We start from the raw sequence: 21,511 nt of genomic DNA, 5'->3' as shown, positions 1-21,511 counted from the left end.
ACAAAATCAAAGTGCTTAAATGCAGTTAATAAATTTAAATGCGTTGCGAAGTATAGTGATATAAACTATATACTTTCTGAATATCAGGGTTTTATGACATCCATTTGAGCATATTAAGTGATAACGTTAGCAACATTTTAATTATGATTTGTAAAATTTTAAATAGACCCACATTTATAGACATTGTAATAAGAGATAAATTAAATAAAATATCTCAAAGATACAATAGTTATACACCTCGAAAATTATTTGGGTTAATGCATTTTAATAATACAATTTAAAGTGGCGTTACTATTGTCAGAGGACATCTACACTCGTATGTAAATCAAAATTGACAATAAAGTTGCAACATAACTTGTTTACAGACTTTAAGACATGTTTTTACACTTTCACAAACTAATCGAGTTTTCGCTTATAACCCACAACTTTAGTTCAATTTAAGGGTAAGCTGTTCCACTTACTAGATATTCATAGTTCAAACAGAATTCTCAATATGGGACGCATTGAAATTGAATTGGAAATTTAATATACAGAGCTCGCCAGCTGATTTCACTAAAAAAGTTTCACACATCAATTGTGATGTTGACGACCAGCTCGCTATCTTATCACCAATGATATCTTTCTTAAATCAAAATACAGTTACATTTATTTGTTACTTCACAATTATCTCGTTTATTTGTTTTGCTTTCGTTTCATATTTTTTCTTTTTTTTTTTTTTTTTTGGGAAAGCTCCTCTTTACTTAAAGTGTGCCCTGCTCACAATGTGCAGAGCTCGCGAAACTGTTCTCTAGCTAAAGATACTTTTGTATAAAAGAATTTAATATGTTTGTGTTTCTTTTTTTTTATTATTATTATTATTAGAACGCTTTCAAGATACATCAGCATTAAAAAATAATGCTTATTTAGTTTTGTTTCTTTATCGTACAATTGGAAGGTTTTGGTCACGTTCTCTCGGATCTTCAACAAACGAAGACAATTAATTAGGTGGCGTGGCACGAAGTTTTGGGCCCGTGTTTTTTGATAGAGTATGTATTACCAGTGTGGCCGGCAGTTCGTGTGTAGAACAGAAACCAACAAAACAAAAAAAAATAGTATTAAGAACCATTTGAATACAAAAATAGGGTAAAAAAAATTCAATTTGCTAAAGTTTACAGAAATTTAAAAATTTTTCATTCATTCTTTACATCTCTGGTTCGTGCTAAACACTAACAATCTCTACACATTCATTTGTCAAATGGTATATGACCGAAAAAAAATGGTATAGTATTATTTATAAGGTAATTAGACTGCTACGACGCATGTTGGATGTTTTTTGTTTGTTGTATGGAATTGCATTTGTGTGCATTGTGTGTGTGTGTTGTGTTGTGTGGTGAGTTGTGGGGATGCATATAGATCGAAATCGCAGATTTGCGCAGCCTTCTTCTTAATCATCTCCCGCCGAACGCTTCACCTTGCGTTGCTTGGGACTCTGTTGGGCAGCCGCCTTTGGACTGGCCTGTTTGCCTGGCTTGGGTGATGTTTTTGGCGTTTTCGACTTTGGTGGCGATTTCTCTGTAAGAATAATGATATATAGACATTGCTTTTTATGTGGATAATTACACTTCGGTGGGGAAAAACTTACGCAGCGCACGGAGTGTCTCCTGTGGCACCCAATCGTAATCGATGTTGCTATCGTTGGCAGTTCCGGTCTCAATGACCTTCTTGGCAGCAGCACGCTTACGCTTGCCAGTGCTGCCCAACAGATACTGCTGTCCAATGACCAGGAGCAGGACAACAATGCCGGCCAACATCACGTACAGGAAGAACGTCTCACCATCGAGTCCCTCATCGACCTCAGAGATCAGCACCGTCTCGTTGAACACGGCCTCGTTGTACTGAATGCCATTGGCATCGCGATAGGCCAACGCAATGTTCAGACCAAATGGACGGCCAGCGAATTGATCGGATGGCAGGAACGTATACGAGACGGTTGACTCAAAGCCGGGTTTCACCTCACGGTTGTAGGCCACAGCCGAGAAGTTCTGAATGAAATAGTTGAAGTCCATGGGATAACGGAACGATGCCTCCACCGTCTCAATCACAAACTCCTCCTGGCCCTTGTTCGTGAAGCCAATGAGGAACTCCACGGGTTTACCGCCGGGCAAATCCAATTGCTGACCGGGCGTATGCAGGGGTTTCGTGAACAACAAATAAGTGTCGGCCAGGGGAGATGTGCTGCTACTGCCGCTATCCGCATCCTCATCGGTCTCAACGTCATCGCCCGTTACGGCGCCCTCTTCGCTCTCCACATCGACCAGATCATCTTCGACAGCTTCGGCGGCATAGGCACCGAGTTTGTTAGCTGCAGACGAAAACAACAACAAGAGGAACAAAAACACAACAAATGAATATCAGGAGTTTCAGAAAGGAAGTGCGAGAAAGAGAATGTGGAGAGTTGAGATTGGAGATTGGAGAGTGCCAGCTCAACATATTTTCTCTTATAAGCAAGAGGCGCTTGCACACTCTTCACTTCTTCGGTGTTGGCGACTGCCACGTTAGCAGTCGATCAAGGGGGGAAGCAACAACAACAAAACAACAACGACAATTTAGTTGAGACTTACCGGGTGTGAAGGTGCAGATTATGGTGGGCAACACCAGCAGCATTAAGAACATAAGGTTCTTCATTTTGTTTCAATAATTGTTGTGCTTTTGTTTGAAATGTGAATTAAATGAAAACGCACCGCAACGAAACGCAACAACGGACGACAACCGACGCGAACGAGAGAAACTAAAAGAGTGTGTGCTGGCCAGCGGTATTGCGGGCAGCCGAAGTTACACGAACGCTGCCGACTTTCACTTGTCAGATGGCTACGTGGTGCCGCGTCAACTGACAGCTCCGCGTTGCCAGATCGCGTCAAGCGATAAGCGTTTATAGCAAAGCAAATGATTGTTTTTATTGATTTACCAACATAATTGGAAGTGACATTTATAATCAATTTAAATATGCAAACATTTCATTGATAATTGCATAGATATATGGATTTGAACTTGTTGCTTTTCTGCTGGTGTGGCAACATTGTGCTGTCAGTGCTGCAAATTAGCATAATCTGTCAAATTTTTGACTAGTTGTTACATTATTTGCTTAAATGAATAAAATCGCAGTATAAAATTACTTGAAAAAATTGCAAAAAATTAATAAAAATATTTGCATAAGTCAGTTGATTTTGAAATGCTCAAACTTAAATAATTTGACATATATACGTGTGTTTTGCAACACTCTTAGTTAAGAGCAACACTGCGTATTAAGTGCAGCCACCTTAACGTGTGTGTGGCGAATAGCGAGCGACTTCCTTTTCGCTTGCGTCTGTCAATTGAAGCGCAACTCGCACGTTAATTCTCTTCGAGAAAAATAACTGAAAAACTATGGATAAACCAGTTGTTTGGGCTCGCGTCATGAAGGTTCTTGGCCGCACTGGCTCCCAGGGTCAGTGTACACAGGTCAAGGTTGAATTCCTTGGCGAACAGAACCGCCAAATTATTCGCAACGTTAAGGGACCCGTGCGTGAGGGCGACATTCTGACGCTGCTGGAATCTGAACGTGAAGCCAGAAGATTACGCTAAAAACTAAGAGTGCTACTCGCTTGGGATTTGTTTATGATAATGTAAGTGGTGAAAACGATAATCGACAACTCTAGTTGCACTATTTAACCTACCTCTCCCCTCTTGCATCTAGATCAGGATTTGCATTTTGGAATTTCGCGACACAGCGGTTAGGTTGGAATAACAACACCATCAACATCATAAAACTATCCCGAGAAATGCAATGAAATGAAATCAACCCAATTGAAATGTTGTAAATAAATTTCAAGTATTTCAGTGCTTAAAACGTTAACAACACGCCTAAGTTGTATTTATTTTTTTAAACATTTTTTGTTTTGTGATATCTGTGAACCGAACTTCAAAACAGTGGCTTGCTCTGCAACAACAACAGCAACAAAATCTTTGAGAATTTCTAGCAAATAAATTGCAATTGTTTTCAAGTTTATTATAAATATATAGTATTTATATGATGTGCTTATTTGCAATAATTGTGGTCATATTGTTATCGCAAAAGGCGGCAAAATATCAAGTTGTTGTCGCTCCGCTTTTGCAATACCCATGCAAATGTTTAGCTCGTATTCCTTGACTAGCTGCAGGTCTTTCTGCAGCTGTTTCGCCGTTGTGCTCTCGATTGCCGCTGGATGCAGTGAACGTGTGTGAAGTTCCAAATATTTCGCCTGGGTTTGCAGAACGCTCAGCGTTTGCAATAACCATCCAGTGCAGTGGGAAAGTGTTGGCAGTTCACAATTCTGCTGTGCTTCTTCCCTGAGTTCATTGCTTATGCGTTCGAAATCTTCAATGTGCTTAGCAATCTCGTCTAGCGCTTCAAGCAGACTTTCTCTGTAACAACACCAAAGGAAGGAAGAATAAATGTATTGGCATATGTGTGCCTATGTTTAAGACTCACATTGCCTGGTAAATTTGCTGGTATACGGCGTTACTAGCTGTAAGCAGATTATTCGCAGCTGCTGCCTCGACACTGGAAATTATTTAAAACATTACTCTTATGCAGTGGGAGAGGAAGGGAAAATATCTAGCTATCATCTTTACCCCATGACTAAACGCTGCCGCTGTCTCAATTCCCATAGTCGATTTGCTTGTGTTATGAGGTTTGGTGTCTGGCTTTTTAATGTGTTGACATAGTTGCGAATGAGAGTTGTGACGCTTTGCAGCAAGTCTCGCAATGTTATTTTGTAATGCTTGTAACTGTGGGGTTGTAGTTGCATGTTTTATTTATTGTTTTTTATTTTGCAAAATGCGCGTGTTTTGCATGTGCATCAACAATCGATTACACGATTATATTCGATATTCGCCGCAACTCACGTGGTTGTCAATTCGATAACGTGCAAATATCGACACCAGCCAATATCGATAGTAATCAAGATGGGAACAACAAAACGGCAATATTTTGTGAAATCTGGCGTTGTTTTTAACCTTAGTTATTTAAATAAATTGAAATAAATATAAAAATCCGTTTTGAAAAATTATTTTTTTTAAAATAGTTCAAACAAATTTTCTTGATTCAGCTTATCGATGTATTTGTATTTGTCGCATTGAGCGGTAACACTGAATTGTTTAATATCGATATCTCTCGCTTATCGAAACTGTTTACTTGCAACTCTAGCAAAACAGTTGATACGAAACAAAACAAGCAAGCATTTTTTCAACAATAATCATCAAATTGCTATAATAATTTAATATTAACAAATTAAGAAATAAGCGACCTAAACAATGACGACAGCAGCTCGCCCCACATTCGATCCAGCTCGTGGTGGCTCTGGACGAGGAGAAAAAGACTTGAGCGCACTCAGTAAACAATACTCGAGTCGCGACTTGCCTGGACACACGAAATTGAAATACAGGTAAGCTGAAAACGTTTAGCAAAAAAGTAGATGAAAATTGAATTTAATTTGCGGGCTGCTTCTAGGGAAACTGGCCAAGGCACCAGCGAGGAAATCCGCAACCGTGACTTTCGCAAGGAACTCGAGGAACGCGAACGCGATGCACGCTCTGGCGTCAGCTCTGGCAAGGCTTTGCCTTCCATCGTGCGCAAGGCCATTGAGGCAAACAATGCGAGCAGCAGCAGCAGTACTAAGCGTGCCAAATTGGACAGCTCATCGCAGCTGCAACAGCAACAGCAGCAGCAACAACAACAGCAGCAACAGCACGCTTCCGCCAATCTGGACGCAGATGAGCCGCTGGACAATGATAGCTCCGACTCTGACAGCGATTCCGATGACGATGATGCTGCCCTGTTGGCTGAATTGCAGAAAATCAAACAGGAGCGTCTGCAGGAGACGGCACGTCGCGAGGCAGAGAAGAAACAGGAAGACGAACGCATACGCATGGAAAATATTCTCTCAGGAAATCCGCTCATCAACTATGAACCGGGCACAGCTGCCTCGGCGGCTGGACGCACTTCGGGCCTAGGTGGTGATCTGAAGGTGAAACGCCGTTGGGATGATGATGTTGTCTTTAAGAATTGTGCACGCTCTGCTCCCGAGAAGAAAACGCACTTTGTCAACGATGCGTTGCGTTCCGATTTCCATAAGAAGTTTATGGATAAGTACATTAAGTAACATAGTTTTTTTTTTCTTCATTACTATTACTACTACAAACTTGTCTTGTGTTGAGAGTTCAATAATAAATTAATACACATTGTATAGCGGTTTTTGGTTGCTGACCCAAAACTTGAGTGGTTGCCTGCCTGATGAGTGCGAAGGGCATGCAACCTTAACCAAAGTGTGAAACCGCAAAAAACATCAGTAGCAACAGCAGCAGCGGCAGCAGTAGCATTAAAATGGCTAAAACCTAAACTGAAGTGGCACACACACACACACACACAAGGGGGCATTGACTACATGTGGCACGCAGCAAAAGAGCAAAGAGCGGCAACAACAGCAGCAAACAATATGATCATCATGCAGCAGAAGCAGCAGCAAGCAAACTTTGCCAGGGTCAGGGCAATTGTCGCTGCTGATGAGGCACGAAGCAAAATCAATTTGGCAAAGGAGTAAGCAGAAAGCGCAAAATAACTTGGCCAATTACCTCGACGACGGCTGGAAAACAACAACAGTGGCAGTGACTACAACTGTTGAACTGTTGATTTGTTGCCAGAACCCCATGCAAATTATCAACTGCGGCAAAGAGAAATGCTGAATATACAACATAGCAGTAGTATATTGTATTACACGCCTATTAATGGGTTCGCAAGCTGCTCTCTGAGATGAACTTCGACTTTGACAATAAGCACACGTCCTCACCTCAGCAGAGAGCAGCAGGCCATCGCCTTGCCCTCTCTTGCCCTGCCCTCAGATTGAGCGGCTTAGCGGCTACCCTAAAATTGTCGAATCCTCAATTTGGCGTTCAATCAAAATCAAACAAAGCATGCTCGAAATTTTTTACTGCGTGACAAACCGACTAGCTATTTACTCTGTTTTTCCATGATACTATATAATATATGTATTGGTGCAGAGTTTATAAAAAAGATCTCCAAAGAATCCTTAACTGATGTTCTTATTAATTTGGGTTGACGAACTTTTCAATTTTATATTCAACAACTTTTGTATTTATAATACGATTATGAAATTTTCGGAACAGTTTAAAGCTGAGCTATTGCATAGTGATGATTATAAGGACTTATGCAATTCTACTTATTTATGAATCTCTTGTTTGTATTGACAACTGGGTCTTACAACTTACTCAAACACACAATGTTCATCAAATACACTTTATTTTTTATCTATTTAGATAAATTTGGATTTCAATGTTTAAATTACCTTTAAATGAAAACCTAAAGGTTCAATTTATTTATATTATTTTGTAATTTTATAGAAATTTCGATAATATCTATTAAAAAATGAAAACAATATCAATCCTTTTAAATAAAAATTATATTTAAAAATGATGTAGGGTATTATGAAGATTTCTAAAAAAAGGAAATAAATAAAAAATGAAAAAAAGAAAAAGATTATATGAAAGAATAAAATGCAAAAGTTGGAAATATCTTAAGTTTCAGACAAAGATACAAGTTATTTGAAAATGTTAAATATAAAATAAGATAAAGAGCAAATTAAGTGTTAATAATCAAATTTCTTTTTGTACGCTATAAGATATTGGCTGCTTGCATTTTAGATGCAAATCAAATAAGCTCATTATAAGAAAATTTTTGTTCACTGCTGCCAACATAATGATGATAATTCATGTTGATCTTTCTGTAGCAACAACAGCAGCAACAACAACAGCAACAGAGGCAGCAAATGCTGCTGATTGTTATTATTATGATGCTTGCTGCTTGTTGCTTGGCTGCTGTCTGAGTTTCTGGCCGAGAGACTGAGACTGAGACCCATCGATGCTTGGCTTCATGCAAATAGTAGTGAAATGTGTGTGTGTGGCGGAGGGGGAGAGGGACACGGACAGAGACAGGGACGGGGACGGAGGCAAGCAGAATAATTTATTTCCTGTTTGGCATTACGCAGCCCATTATTTGTGCATTCATCAGCATTGAAGGCAATCTGCAATGCACTTTTCGGTAGTCGCTGAGCGCTAAATTGTGGCCACTGACTGAACGAACCGTTGCCCCCATCTCGCTCTTACCTCGCCTCGCCTCACCTTTCTCCCGTGCATATTGTCATTGGCCATCAATTGATGCAGATTTTACAACTGCACAAAAACAAAAAAGGAAAAAATATGGCGACTGGCTGGCGGAAATGGCAGTCGCGGTTGCAAGTGACAAATAGCCAGCGGTCAAAAGGGCCGAGCACGCCGCTTGACCACCAACTAAAGAACCACGAACATATGTATCTGGGGCTTTACTACAACAACACAACAACAGCAGCCAATTGACTCGCGCCCACACACACACACACACACACACACACACACACACACACAAAAACACACAAACACACTTCCGAGTTGATCAGTTTTTTAAAAACACTTTGGGACTGTGAATAACAGGATCCAACAGGAAGAGAATATAACAATGGATTTTTATTTATTAAAAATAATAATATAATATAAATTTGAAACAATTTATTATTTATTTTTTCATTTAAATGAAATTGTTATTTGAAGTTGGATGAAACTATTAATTATTTATTTATTATTTGTTTAAATGTAAGTTGAAGTTGTGGCAATATTAAAGTCTGCTAAGAATTTATTTCATATTTAATTTATTAGATATACGATGAATACTCACAGTATAGAATATATAACAATAACAAGTTCTAAAAATAATTAAATGCAACATGACAAAATTTTGCTTAATTGAGAGAAACTCTATTGAAAACTATATTGAGATTATGTGTTATAATCGCTGCTAAGTCAACGGCAACAAAATTTGCCTCTCTTCACTATCGTCGCATGGGAGGCGACACTTTATTTTGCTTTAAAATTTTATAGAATGCAAATTTTACTCAGCTGTTGCTGTTGCATTTTTGCCAAAGGGCAACAGTTTGAGGGATGGAGGCGGATGGGGAGGGGGAAGGGGAAGGGGAAGGGAGATAAACTGACAGCTTGGCTGCTGGTGCAACTGATGCTGCATAATTTAGTTGACCAAATTACACTGAAAACCGTTTGCCACTGAGTGCAACCGGAAACGCATGCACTGAAGGCCGAACCGAACCGTTTCTGTCGGCTACTCTACCCTTCCCCCCTCCCCTTCTCTCCTCGCTATGTAGATGATAGCCAACTTTTCTCCCTTTCGCTCTCCTCCCACTCGTACATATATATATTTTTCTCTGGCTGTTGTTCACCCGTTGTCTGCTGCTTCTGTTTTTGGCTTTGTTTGGTTTTCGCTTCACGCTCTTGTTGTTGTTGTTGTTGTTGTTGCTATTGCAATTTTTGTTGTTGTTTTTTCGGGTCACCTGCACTTGACATATTTACTCGTTATGGCCATTTGTAAATCGTCTCCACTGGCGGCAGTCACACAGTGTCCGGCACTTCATATTCCACTGCTTACTTGCCTCAACTTCAAAGCTGAGTTACGGGTGAGGGTGAGGACGAGGGCGAGGGGGAGGGCGAGGGGGCGAGTGGAGCGCAGTAACCGAGTTATGAAATCATTTTCAGAATCCCTCAAATTATTTAAAACGTCATGACCGAAATTTTAGGCTGAGACCGGCTTGCAAATATTCCAATTATACTTTTATTCCAAACAAGTGCTGTACAACAAATCAAACATTTAAATAATCTTGTTAAATTTCAATTTATTTAGTCGCTGATAAATAACAAATTTTCAAAAAAAAAATCTATATTGAAAATTTTAAAGACTATTGCATTACATTAAAAACTAAAACAAATTAATTTATGTATTCAGTTAGCAAGAAAAATCGTGCATCAAACTGCTATATATTTTCTCTCTATGGTATATTTCGAATGTAATAGTATATCGATATACCATATTTTCATATATTCGAAGTTTTTGGTATTTCTTCGGTATATTAGTTTTAAATATTTTAAGAATAAGACCGCATCTTCTGTTGTACTTTCATTAAAAATGGGTAGCTGGTAACTCGCAGTTGAGCACACTCGTCTGGGTCTTTCTTACTTGTTAATGATAGTAATAATATTATATTTGGCTGACAATTTGGTATATTTACTTCTCTATGGTATATTTTGAATGAAGTATACTAGATATATAACAAACACAGTATTCGGTATATTTTGGTATTTTTACGGTATATAAATTTGGAATATTTTAAGAGTAATACTGCACTTTTTTACTTTTATTGAAAGTGGGTTGCGGATAACTCACAGTCGAGCGCATTTGACTGTCTTACTTGTAATAATATTGAATGCGATATATTATTAAAGAGTAATATGTTATTACTAAATCTTATGATTTACAGTCAATTTATGGAGTGAAATATTTGCTATTGTTGTTTAATGAGTTGGCTAATAGCTAGTGATTTATTTAAGTGGGTTCAATGTACCTGCATATCGAAAGGGTTATTCGAAGCCAATTAGTAAGTCAGTCAATCAGTCTGTAAGTCACTTAGGCGGTCACCTTTAAAAATAAATGTACATTTATTTGTTATGCGGTTGTAGAAATTGGTGTGAATCAAGTCGATATTCCGATATAGACTGCTCATTGCGGTGTGTGTGGCTCTTTTATCGCCACAAAATATATATTATATATTTATATATAGTAAGTATATGCATATATTAGACCCGCATAAGTCGGATTGAGAAGGTGACGCTTGTCCTGGAATTGGATCGGAGATGGAGGGTAGATTGAGATGTTGATGCTGGGGTTAATGTTGTTTCCAGGGGGAATGGGAAGGGGAAAGGAGGGCGGTCGTCGAATGGCAACTAATGCAAAGTTAGAGATAATTTGATTAAAATCAAATTTACCGCGTAATTTGATGGAGGAGATATTTCTGTGTGTGTGTGTGCTAATGTAGCCAGACTTGAGTTTGTTTTTGGGCAACAGGTGGAGGTTCAACGTCGATTGCAACAGCAATAGCAACAGCAAGTGCAACTGCAACTGCAACTGCGTCTGCAATTGTGGCATCCGGTTTTGCTGTTTGAAATTGTGCACAATTTCTGATTCAGATTTTGGATATATGTATGTAGGATTGACGTTTGGCTAGAAGTGAAAATAGGTAAAAACTAAAAGCTCATTTGCAGCTACTTCCGCTGCTAAATGAAAATGCATTTCCTGGCTGGAAAAAGCGTTTAAGCCGCCGCCATTATTGGTATGAGAATTAACCGTTAGGAATGCCCCTTTCCCCTGTCCCCTCGCCGCTCTCCCCTAACACGGTGTCTGTGACATTTTTATGTGTAAAATGTGACAGCGACATTTGCAAATAATTTGCAGCCATTTAGCAGAAGCAAGAAGACCGACCACACTCAGTAGTCAGACAGAGTCGACAGTCGGACTCGATGGCATAACTACATGTGTGCTTCCTTGCAGCAGACGCATTTCCGGCATCTGCCCAAGTCACCAAATGTTACTACATTAGCCGACTCCGACTCAGACTCCGCACTACGCAGCTCCGAAAGAAACGTAGGAGGCAGGCAGGCAAAAGAATCACAGGCACAGGAACAGGACCAGGACATGGAAAGAGCCAAAGGAGTAGGCACAACAAGAGGAATAGGCACAGGAACAGGCACAGAAACGGAACTGGAACTAGGATTGGGAATGGGAATGGGAATAGGAATAGGAACAGAAGTTGGCACTGGCCGCAAAACGCGTTCCCTTCGAATATTCTTCTTGCCCGCTTCAAGTTGAAAGTAAATTGGAACAAGCAGAAGTCATACGACTCCTCAATGCTCTTACTTTTATTTATTTATATCAGTAAGAAGGCAAGAAACCTTTAAATATAGAAAGTGTGGTCCCACCACAAAACTAAAGTGCGGTTCAAAGACCTTTGCTTAAGGTTATGCATTTAGTTTTGAGCTCTATTAATATTGTTATTTTTATTATTGCGTTAAATATGCAGATTTGAAAATGTTTATGCTTAATCCATAGAGAATACTCATTTAGAATCACTTAAATTTGATATTTAATTTCAATAGCTTGAATTGATTTTGTTTATAGTGTTACTCTATACTTGAATTTAATGTTTTGTAACTATTTGAGAAAAAAACTTTATAAGCTGAATATTGAATATGAAATTTATAATTTCATCTAAAATACAATTCTAATAATATTCATAGGTGAAGAATACAGTTTTGAAATTTACAATTAAACAACGTTTGTAAAGTTTTTGATTATCAAGTGACTTTAAATTGCATTCGCGAAGCTACAACAAATTAGTAAGCATACTTTTAATGTAATGTCATGTTTATCTTGAACACAAGAAGTGCACTTTAGTTATGCTGCTCGGAATAATGCTAAGGGTGCAAAGAGTTTGGGAGACAGGACTGAGAACTGAGGAGAACATGGAGTCAGAGCTCATACTAGGATGGGAGATTAAGGAGTGCTGGCAGTGCAATAGAACCAAAATGGATAGAGGCCAAGCCTTAAGGCCTGGTCAACAGGCAGGCTGGCTGGCATCTATGTTGCCATTTAGAGTGAGAAATTGACCATTAAAACAGACAGCTACACATGTTGACAAATGCAACGCGTGTCGTTTGGCTTCGCCTTGGGCTTGGGCTCCGTATGCAATCGAATGTGGGGCAAAGGGATGTGACTGGTTGTTAATTTGTACTGAGCTGATGTTGTTCTTGTTCTTGTTGTTGTTGTTGTTGTAGCCACAACAAGTCGACTTTTTATGCCATGGCTAAAATGTCCCTTGCTCTACATTGTTCCTTACTGCTTTTTACATCTCCATTGAGGAAGACCCAAGCGACAAAGAGCGGTCACCAGTCACCAGTCACCGGTTACCGGTCACCAGTCGCCCTGGTCGTCTGGTCTGGTGGCCAAGTGTAGCAATTCTCATTGCGATAATCAAATTGTAGGTTTCTCGCATGTGTCTGTCTGCCCCCTTTTTTTTGCGGATCTCAGACTCTTCTGCCCCAAAAAAGTGGCTGATGGGTGCACTGCACATCCGGTTTACTCGCAATTTCATCACTACTACTTTAGGCACTCAGGGGCACTCTAGGCTCCGCACTCGGAGGCACTCGGAGCCAATGGCAAATTGTCCCTTGGATAACGCACAGTGCGATTTCCAAAACGCATCTATTATGTGCGCCAATAAATAGAGGTAGTTAAGAACCTTGCGGTTTTCACCATGCATTTCAATTTGAAAAATTGTCTGTCTCCTCTCTCTATATTTCTCTGGTCAGCCAGGGAGGGAACAGTACCTATTTCCCTACCTTTGTTTATAGCCATTCGAAGCTGGGTCTTGGTTAAAAGTTTCTTCTTCAGCCGCTTTGGCTTTGCACACGTTTAACTTGCAATTTTGTTGCATTTGTCTCCCCCCTCTCTTGTTGCCATCGCATTTGTGACGTCAGCGAAAAACTGCCTCTGCCTCTACATGATTCACCAAGTGGTAGTGCGTCGAACTGCCAACCTGTTTTTCTAATGATTTACGAGTAGACGCAGCTAATTGCTCGCCCACTTTGAATACTATTTACCCAAGTTGATGTCTTTCAAACGGTCTATAAATTGTCTCTTGCTAGCCTCATTTCGAATAGCGCTGCAAATCGGTCCGGAACCAAACTTAGTTGTACCGGTTAATTCAACTGAAGCCGAACCGAACCGTTTACATACGTAATTTACAAGACAAAACCCAACTCAAAACCCACAAAATATAATTGCCATCTAACTTAATATGTAATAAAATTAATTGAATTGTGCAATGCATTTCAACATTAGAGATAAATACTTTAATAACTTTTTTAAAAATATTGCCAAGAAATTTTAAAATAAAAAAGTAGAAAGATACGATAATCTATTTAAGTTTAAATTATGATAAGAAGTTGTTATTTAAAAAAGATGAAAGATACTATGTATATGAAAGATAATCTATTTGAGTTTAAAGTATTATAAACTTCAAATTTATTTAAAATATAATAGAACGATATAGGTTAAGTGAAGCTACATTAAGATGCGTAGTATCACACAGTCGATTACCCTTTTTATTTGGGTTTTTTTCTCTAGATATTATATAATAAAGTTTAGCTTCGTTGTGGGAACAAAGTCCAAGTCTTTAACGCTCTCTGCTATGACGCAAAAGTGATCAGAAATGTTGTAATGAATAAACGATATTTATTTATAAATTTACATAGCTCTACATTCAAATGATGATGCGTTGGAAATTTAGGAAAAATCACATTCCGAATCTTAGAAACTGAGGTGATGCATTGATCAAGTTGGGAAAGAAACTACGATGAAAAGAACTGTGAAATACCCGGCTAAATAAATAAATAAAAATGCGACGATAAACTGAATTGAAGTGACAGATATCGAGCTTAGATATTTGCTTAATACATTCAAATTAACTCAATTATATAATTCAACATATACATCTTTATATTGGGATATTAAGTGATATTTTAAGCAATGATTCAAAAAATTTATTTTTACATAAATTGTCTTAGAATTGCTTCAAAATTAATTTGTAAATTGAGTGTGTTATATCGAGTTAATTTTAATTTAGGTATTAATACAATTTCTTAATTTAAGCTTCATAAGTAAAGACATTTTTTTCTTTTTTAAAGTGAACATCAACTAAAATATAATAATTATATGTATTATTATTATTATTATTATTATTATTATTATTATTATTATTATTATTATTATTATTATTATTATTATTATTATTATTATTATTATTATTATTATTATTATTATTATTATTATTATTATTATTATTATTATTATTATTATTATTATTATTATTATTATTATTATTATTATTATTATTATTATTATTATTATTATTATTATTATTATTATTATTATTATTATAATTATTTTTTAATTTTTTTTAAATTTATTTCCTTTTATAAGATTACTAAATACATACAATAAATAAATTATTCAATCTTGGGTTATGCTATGAATTATCTTCAGATTTTGTATTATGCGCGTGGCCCATTCAGCGTTATGAGTTCGCTTTGCTTGGCATATTGTACTGACTGTTATTTCCGCCCTCTACAATATGGGGCAAAAAACAAACAATTCGCACCGGTCAACGTCAATTCTTTGGAGTTCCCATATTCCCAGTCGATCGCAATCGCAATCGCATTCGCTATCAACTGTTGGCTTAGCTCGGCTTGTGCATACTAATGAACCAGTGAGCGAGCAAACGAGCGAGCGAGTTGAAGTTCAGGGCGTTTGGGGCTGTGTTTGGTTTGGTTTACGTGCGGCCCTCGGCGTGTCAACGAGGTAAGAGAGATACGCACAACGTCGAGTGTCCGTCTCATTACCTAAACGATTACTTGCCAACAAATTGGCATCAGTCTCAGCGTCAGTTTTGTTTTGTGACGTGCCCGAGATGATTCACTTGCTGGATGATACGCCACTTTGTCTGCATCGAATGTCTCTTCAGTGGGATGACTATTAATTAATTAACAATTTGCAACAATTTGTAGAAAACATTATTAGTCAATGTTTTGTCCTCATCATAACTAAATATAAATAATAATTTATTACATTTACACTTTTTATTACTTCATTATTGAAGAGCATCAGCAATTCGAGCTGTCGACGTTTAAATGTTTCATATTGTTTTGCTGTGCTTTGTCAATAAATAATTACTTAGTGCTGGTGATTGCCCATATCCAAAGGGAATATCCACAGAGATATTTATATATATATATGTATGTTTATGCACATTCATACGTACTTGGAAGATACATTCTGCTATTGTGTAATTGTATTGTATAACAGCATCGTAATAAGAATTCGTTCGAGTACTTTGAACTCACATCAAATCACACTTTATTTGTTTCATATTTAATATTTAGTTTACTAAAATATTTTAATGATTAGTTTATTAACATATTTTCGATGATTTCAAATCAATTGGCGAAAATCTTCAAACTAATTCGATAATGTTCAATGAAAGATAATCTGATTAAAGCAATCAATTTAATTCCAGTTTGGTTTTGTTTGGCAAGCCTTTGGTGGTGATAAATTCCATTGAATGAAATAATAAATGCAACGGCAACGGTTCATTTATCGCATTTATTTTGATGTGCATATCATGTGCTATTTTTTTGTGTTTGTGTTTGATTTTTATTTTATTTATTCAGCTCATAGGATTTTTAATAAGCGGTTAGCAGCAACAGCGTTATAAAAAGGACATGCGGTGGCGCCACCAACAACATCGACAACAGGCTGCTGTTAAAATATTCCAAAATCTAATAAAATTGCTTTAATGATGTGGCAGCAACGCCAACAACAACAACGTTGTTAACTAATCACTCAACGCGACCTTTTAAAGATCCAATGAACTGCAACCGCTAATCAAGCGCACACACAGGTTACACAGGTTGCAAATGCCTCTTGCTCTCCTCTTCCTCATCCTCATTCTCATCCTCATCCTCATCATCATCATCATCGTCATGCCTCCTCATCTCCGCCTCTGACTCCGTCTCGATTTCCGTACGTGGTGGGGCAGCGGTTGCACTTTCACCCAGCAATCACCATCAAGGGGCAGATGCGGTTTTGCATGCAGTTCAAAAAAGCGCAGAGCAGATGTTTAGTTAGCAGGTCATTTGAAAAGAGCCAAGGCCATATGTGTGTGTGTGTGTGTGACACTGGCAAAGATTTTTGGGATTCGCAAATTTAGATCGATTAAACCAATTGCATTGATGTGCTTGAAAATTGATCAAAGAATTTTTATAAAATTGCATAAAATATCTTAGAATCATTTATGGAAAAACAAATATTACAGAAAAAAACAAAGAATTACTTATTTATGGTATTTATAAAATGTCATAAAAAAACAAGGAATTTTTAATTTATAGTTTTAATAGAATTGCATAAAAAAATTAAAGAGTTAATATCTTAAAATTGCATAAAATTTCAAAGAATTATTCATTTATGGTATTTATAAAATTGTATACAAAAGGAATTATTTAACAATTAATTGTATTTATACAATTTTATACAAAATTCAATTGTTATACCCGCAACCCATGGAGTAAATATTATAGAAGGGTATTAATTTTGTGGTCTGTTGAAGTAGCTTTGGTTAGTATATTTTTAATGTAGTACTATATCAATATACCAATTATAGACTTCGGTATATTTTAGTATTTTTTTCGGTATATTATTTTGGTCAAGCACATACGACAGCAGCTTTCTTACTTATTTTCTGTTGATTTTATTACATTGATATTAAAACAATGCATATTGATAAATCAAAATAATAAAAATAGTTTGAATATTAAATTTCTATAGTTGGTTTCTAGTTGAGAATTTTGAATCTTCTACGCAATAGTTATTGCAAAGAAAATGCAGAATTCTCAGCGAAAAAGGAATTGATTTCTCCAATCTTGATTTTCGACACGAGTGTTAAATAACTTTAAATAATTTCAATTCGTTTCTCTAAAACAAGCAGCAAGTCAAATATACTTAATATCGAAGTTTTACCTCATTAGAATAAATCAATTTTATTCAAAATCTATTGGCATTTTATTTTGTATTTATTTTTTGTTTTACTGCTGATTGCTGAAATTGCAAAGGGGTTTTTATCGCTGCCTGATGTCTGTGTTTGAAACGCAACTGACACATGCCAACACATTAGCCATGTCCGTGGCAATACTTTCCTCTGCAGCCCACAAAATTACCATCACGCCTCGATTTTCGGGGCTGTCTGCTAATTTTATGTGTATTTTGTTTTTGTTGCCACCCGAAATTAGTTAACAAAAATTTACATACAAAATCGCAAAGACGCTGCCATGCCAGGTGTTCTTTTTTTTTGAAGCAGAAGACTTAGATCAGTGTGGACAGTGCAGTGCTCTCAATGCTGGCAGTGATTTGTCAGTTTTGGCAATCGTTCTCGTTGCTTTCAAATGCTCTTTTTGGGGCCATGTGCGTGCCCCGTCTTCTTTGACAGCCAAATTGGGAAGCGGCTCGCACACACAAAAAGTAGTAGAAGAAGTAGTAGAGGAAATAAAAGCGGGGGAAAAAAAATGATGAGATGGTCAATCAGCTGGCTTTGATCGTCGTCGATCGATGCAACTGACTAATTTGGCTGCTTAGTCAGACACAGACACAGCATTTGACACATTACTCATACGCAGCGTTAAACGTTGTCTTTGTTTTCGATCAACATAAATACGTAAGCAAAAAAATAAATTATAATAATAAATGTATGTAAATGAGCTGAAACTGAAACGTTTAATCGTTGTATTGGTGATAATTAACAAGCACTTGCAAATATTTCTCAGTAAGCACAAACAAATTCTTATCGGAAATATTCCCACTACTTAATGCAATTCGCATTTGACTTGGCTTGGCATGCAGTGCAGCAAATTGTGACATTATGTGTGTGTTTCGGCCAGGCCAACGGCTCTAGTTCGACTGGCGGTTAAAATAAAAACAACAACAATAAAAAACCCAAATGATCCAGTGTGAATCATGATTCCCAGAGCGAACAAGAGAGCGAACGAACAATTGCTGAATACGTGCTCACAACACTAAACATTGGCAAGACAAGACAAGCGAAAGAGAAATAACTGAATGTGAGTTGACTGCCTTTTGATCAATCGCAGTTAAAATTAGGGAAATTCCAATTGAGTATTCAGTATATGAATGCTGTAATATACATTTCTAAAATAAATGTAGAAAAGTATTTCGTTCTCTTTTATTTTTTATTATTATGCAATTTAATCAGTACAAGGGTCGACTGAATGCGTAATATTTTACACATGATATCGGATGACTGTTTCGAACATTTCGAACAAATACTGACCTTACTGTCATGCTTGCTGTCTTGGACTTTCTCATCACAACGCTTCGGCTTATCAGCTACTAAGCTACTAAGAGCGCACATCATGAGCTGAGGCTGCGCTCTCTCGCTCTCTTTTTGTCAGCGCCAAGCTTGTGTGTTTCTCTTTTGGCGCTTTGTGCGCTTTCTCTTCAATTGCCGCGCACACGCTGCAACAAATAAAATTGTTTGAAGGTATTTGTTTTTGTTCACGTTTCTGCTTTGTTTTTTTGTTGGTTTGGTTTGGTTTTGTATTTGGCTTTGTTGTTCTGTTTACAATTGTGGGAGGAGCTTGTGCTTCGTTATCTATATTTCTTTCTCTTTGTTGTTGTTGCTGTTGTTTTGTTTTAATGCCAGCCGCAATTTAATTTGCCTTTTTTTGTGAGTGTGTGTGTGTGTGTGTGTTGTACGCAACAAACTCCATTTAAAGTGGTTGTGGCTCCATTTACTTTACCATTTCAGTTTCATTTACTCACACAGTTTCTTTATTTCTTTTTTTTTTAGTTTTAGTTTTAGCATCTGAAAATCGTTTTTGTTGCTTAAACTAAAGAATGACGCATTTCATTCGCTTGATTTTACCATATTCATTGCTTCAGTCGCTGTTAATCACATGCACAAACTTTGCCACCAGCTTATCATTAGTCATAAAAATAGGTAAAAGACTATTATATACTTTCATATATGTACATGTATTTTACAATACTTTTAAGTCTGCTAAAAGCGATTGTAATGAACATAAGAGAAACTTATAACAATTTGCCTGCATTGGTTGAAGATTCCCAAAATAAACTTACTGTATTTAGACTTAAACTTTTTTTTTGAATACTGACATATTTTCAATATTTCACGCATAGTTATTTCTAGAATTTATTTATTCTCTTTATTATTAGTATTTTATTTATACCTATCATGAAATCATTCCAATTCTTGCATCAATAATTCCTTTTTAAAAGCTTGAAACTATTGAGCTGGATAATATTAAATGGATGAAAATTCTCATATTTTGGATTTAAAATTTAGTTTATTAAGTGAGATATGCAAAAAACGAATGGAATACTTACTTACCAATCGAACTCCATATTACCTATCTCCAAAAATAAAAGAAACATATTGATAACATATTCATAGTTTGTTTTGATTTTGGAAATATATAGCTACTTTACTTTAAAATGTATTTTTAGTATTTTTCATTATATTCAATTGGTATATTTTAAGAATAATACCGCACTGTTTTAATTTCACACTCGACTATAGATTTCTTACTTGTTATCTCTGACTTCTTTTAAAACAGTATGAAAAATGTGATAAAGCAAAAAGAGAACTGAATTCTTAATAATTGTTATTTTAATTTCCTCTACAAATTGTTTGATTGCTGAGTGCATTTGCTCTAATCAAATTGGCCCATACTCTTTATTCTACCCTTTAAACACTTGCGAAATTCCCTTCATATAGTAAGTAATGAAGTGATCAATTGAACAAACAAGTCTCAAAAGGCAAATTATGAATACATAATTTCGACTTAAGTCAATAATTATATTTTAAGAAAATGATAAATAAAATACCAAACAAGTTTAGAAAAATGCAACGCACACTTACGTATACGTAGGTGTCACCTTATACTCCAATGAGCTGGCCTATTAAAATAAGCATATCTAGTTGCGATTTGAGCTCAGTGTGCTGACAGGACCACACAGTCGGGAACCATACACAACAATAATGAACGGTAGCTGTAGCCAGTTGTTGTTGTACTCGCAACTCGCAACTCGTCTAGTATATAAAGTATTACGTACTCGCAGTGTATTAAGCAAGAGAGATAGAGTGAGAGAGAGAGAGTTAATTAGACGCTAGGAGTGGAAGGTAAATGAAGTACTCGGTGCTAAGGTAATTCAAGTAGATCAGCACAAGCAAAGCTCTGATTTTTTGTTCTTCTGTTTTCACCGCAAGCGGGTTGATTGAATGTACAACAAGCGACAAACGACCAAAGCAAATGCGAATAAAGAGATGAGCACAACGATCGCGATCTTCTTCTTCTTCTTCTTCTTGATCAGGCGTGTGTCGGGCTTCTTTCAGTCGTCTGTCGTTCGTCTGCCGGCGATTGTCGATCGTCGAGTCATCGAGGCATCGATCTTAACGCGCGACTCTCGACTCTGAGTACAAGAATGAGTACTCGAATTGCCGCTGCTTGCATTTGGCTTCTCGGCACTGGCTAGAGTTTCTTCTCCAGTTCCAGCTCCAGCTCCTTCGCCTGAATGACTGACTGACTGACTGACTGGCTGGCTGGACACATGCATGGCACACGCATAGTTATGCTATACGCATGCAGTCTTTGGCAATGTCTTTTTCAATTTAACAACTGACTGCGTGCTATCGATTTGCACACACAACACAATTGTAGCACATTTTGCTCTAGTTCAAACTGCAAAACTGTAAAAGAGAAAAATGTAGACGGAGATCTCTGGATCAAGAAGAAGAGCTTGCAGCCAACTCAACTGCAGCAGAGTGTATCACAGTAGTTGTAGTTGTTGTTGTTGTTGTAGCTGTTGTTGATGCCCCCAAATGCAACTATGTGTGTAACATGAGAGAGTCAGAGGGGCATG

At 37.1% G+C, this 21,511-nt stretch overlaps 4 protein-coding genes across 5 annotated transcripts; 2 read left to right on the top strand and 2 right to left on the bottom strand.

The window, feature by feature from the left end:
* Positions 1–644: 644 nt before the first annotated feature.
* On the bottom strand, positions 645–2,789 carry LOC132795281 (translocon-associated protein subunit alpha). Its single transcript, XM_060805933.1, has 3 exons — positions 2,601–2,789; positions 1,622–2,341; positions 645–1,551 (listed from the first exon to the last, which is right to left on the bottom strand). The coding sequence occupies exons 1-3, from the start codon at positions 2,662–2,664 to the stop codon at positions 1,424–1,426; spliced, it is 912 nt and encodes a 303-aa protein (XP_060661916.1). The 5' UTR covers positions 2,665–2,789; the 3' UTR covers positions 645–1,423.
* A 529-nt stretch (positions 2,790–3,318) lies between these two features.
* LOC132795285 (small ribosomal subunit protein eS28) lies at positions 3,319–3,876 on the top strand. 2 transcript variants are annotated; one of them, XM_060805937.1, is made up of 2 exons: positions 3,319–3,641; positions 3,718–3,876. In XM_060805937.1, the coding sequence occupies exon 1, from the start codon at positions 3,403–3,405 to the stop codon at positions 3,598–3,600; it is 198 nt and encodes a 65-aa protein (XP_060661920.1). In that variant the 5' UTR covers positions 3,319–3,402; the 3' UTR covers positions 3,601–3,641; positions 3,718–3,876. The 2 variants fall into 2 exon arrangements, with proteins under 2 accessions (XP_060661920.1, XP_060661919.1); XM_060805936.1 differs by having other exon boundaries at positions 3,321–3,641; positions 3,713–3,876.
* LOC132795283 (uncharacterized) lies at positions 3,712–4,884 on the bottom strand. Its single transcript, XM_060805935.1, has 3 exons — positions 4,630–4,884; positions 4,487–4,558; positions 3,712–4,419 (listed from the first exon to the last, which is right to left on the bottom strand). The coding sequence occupies exons 1-3, from the start codon at positions 4,803–4,805 to the stop codon at positions 4,074–4,076; spliced, it is 594 nt and encodes a 197-aa protein (XP_060661918.1). The 5' UTR covers positions 4,806–4,884; the 3' UTR covers positions 3,712–4,073.
* A 308-nt stretch (positions 4,885–5,192) lies between these two features.
* LOC132795282 (protein CWC15 homolog) lies at positions 5,193–6,242 on the top strand. The gene is made up of 2 exons (XM_060805934.1): positions 5,193–5,441; positions 5,507–6,242. The coding sequence occupies exons 1-2, from the start codon at positions 5,311–5,313 to the stop codon at positions 6,156–6,158; spliced, it is 783 nt and encodes a 260-aa protein (XP_060661917.1). The 5' UTR covers positions 5,193–5,310; the 3' UTR covers positions 6,159–6,242.
* The last annotated feature ends 15,269 nt before the right edge of the window (positions 6,243–21,511 follow it).

This window comes from Drosophila nasuta, chromosome X (genome assembly GCF_023558535.2).
Source record: "Drosophila nasuta strain 15112-1781.00 chromosome X, ASM2355853v1, whole genome shotgun sequence".
Classification (NCBI taxonomy): Eukaryota; Metazoa; Arthropoda; class Insecta; order Diptera; family Drosophilidae; genus Drosophila; species Drosophila nasuta.
The sequence above is the reverse complement of the archived record's forward strand: the minus strand, read 5'-3'. Positions and strand labels throughout refer to the sequence as shown.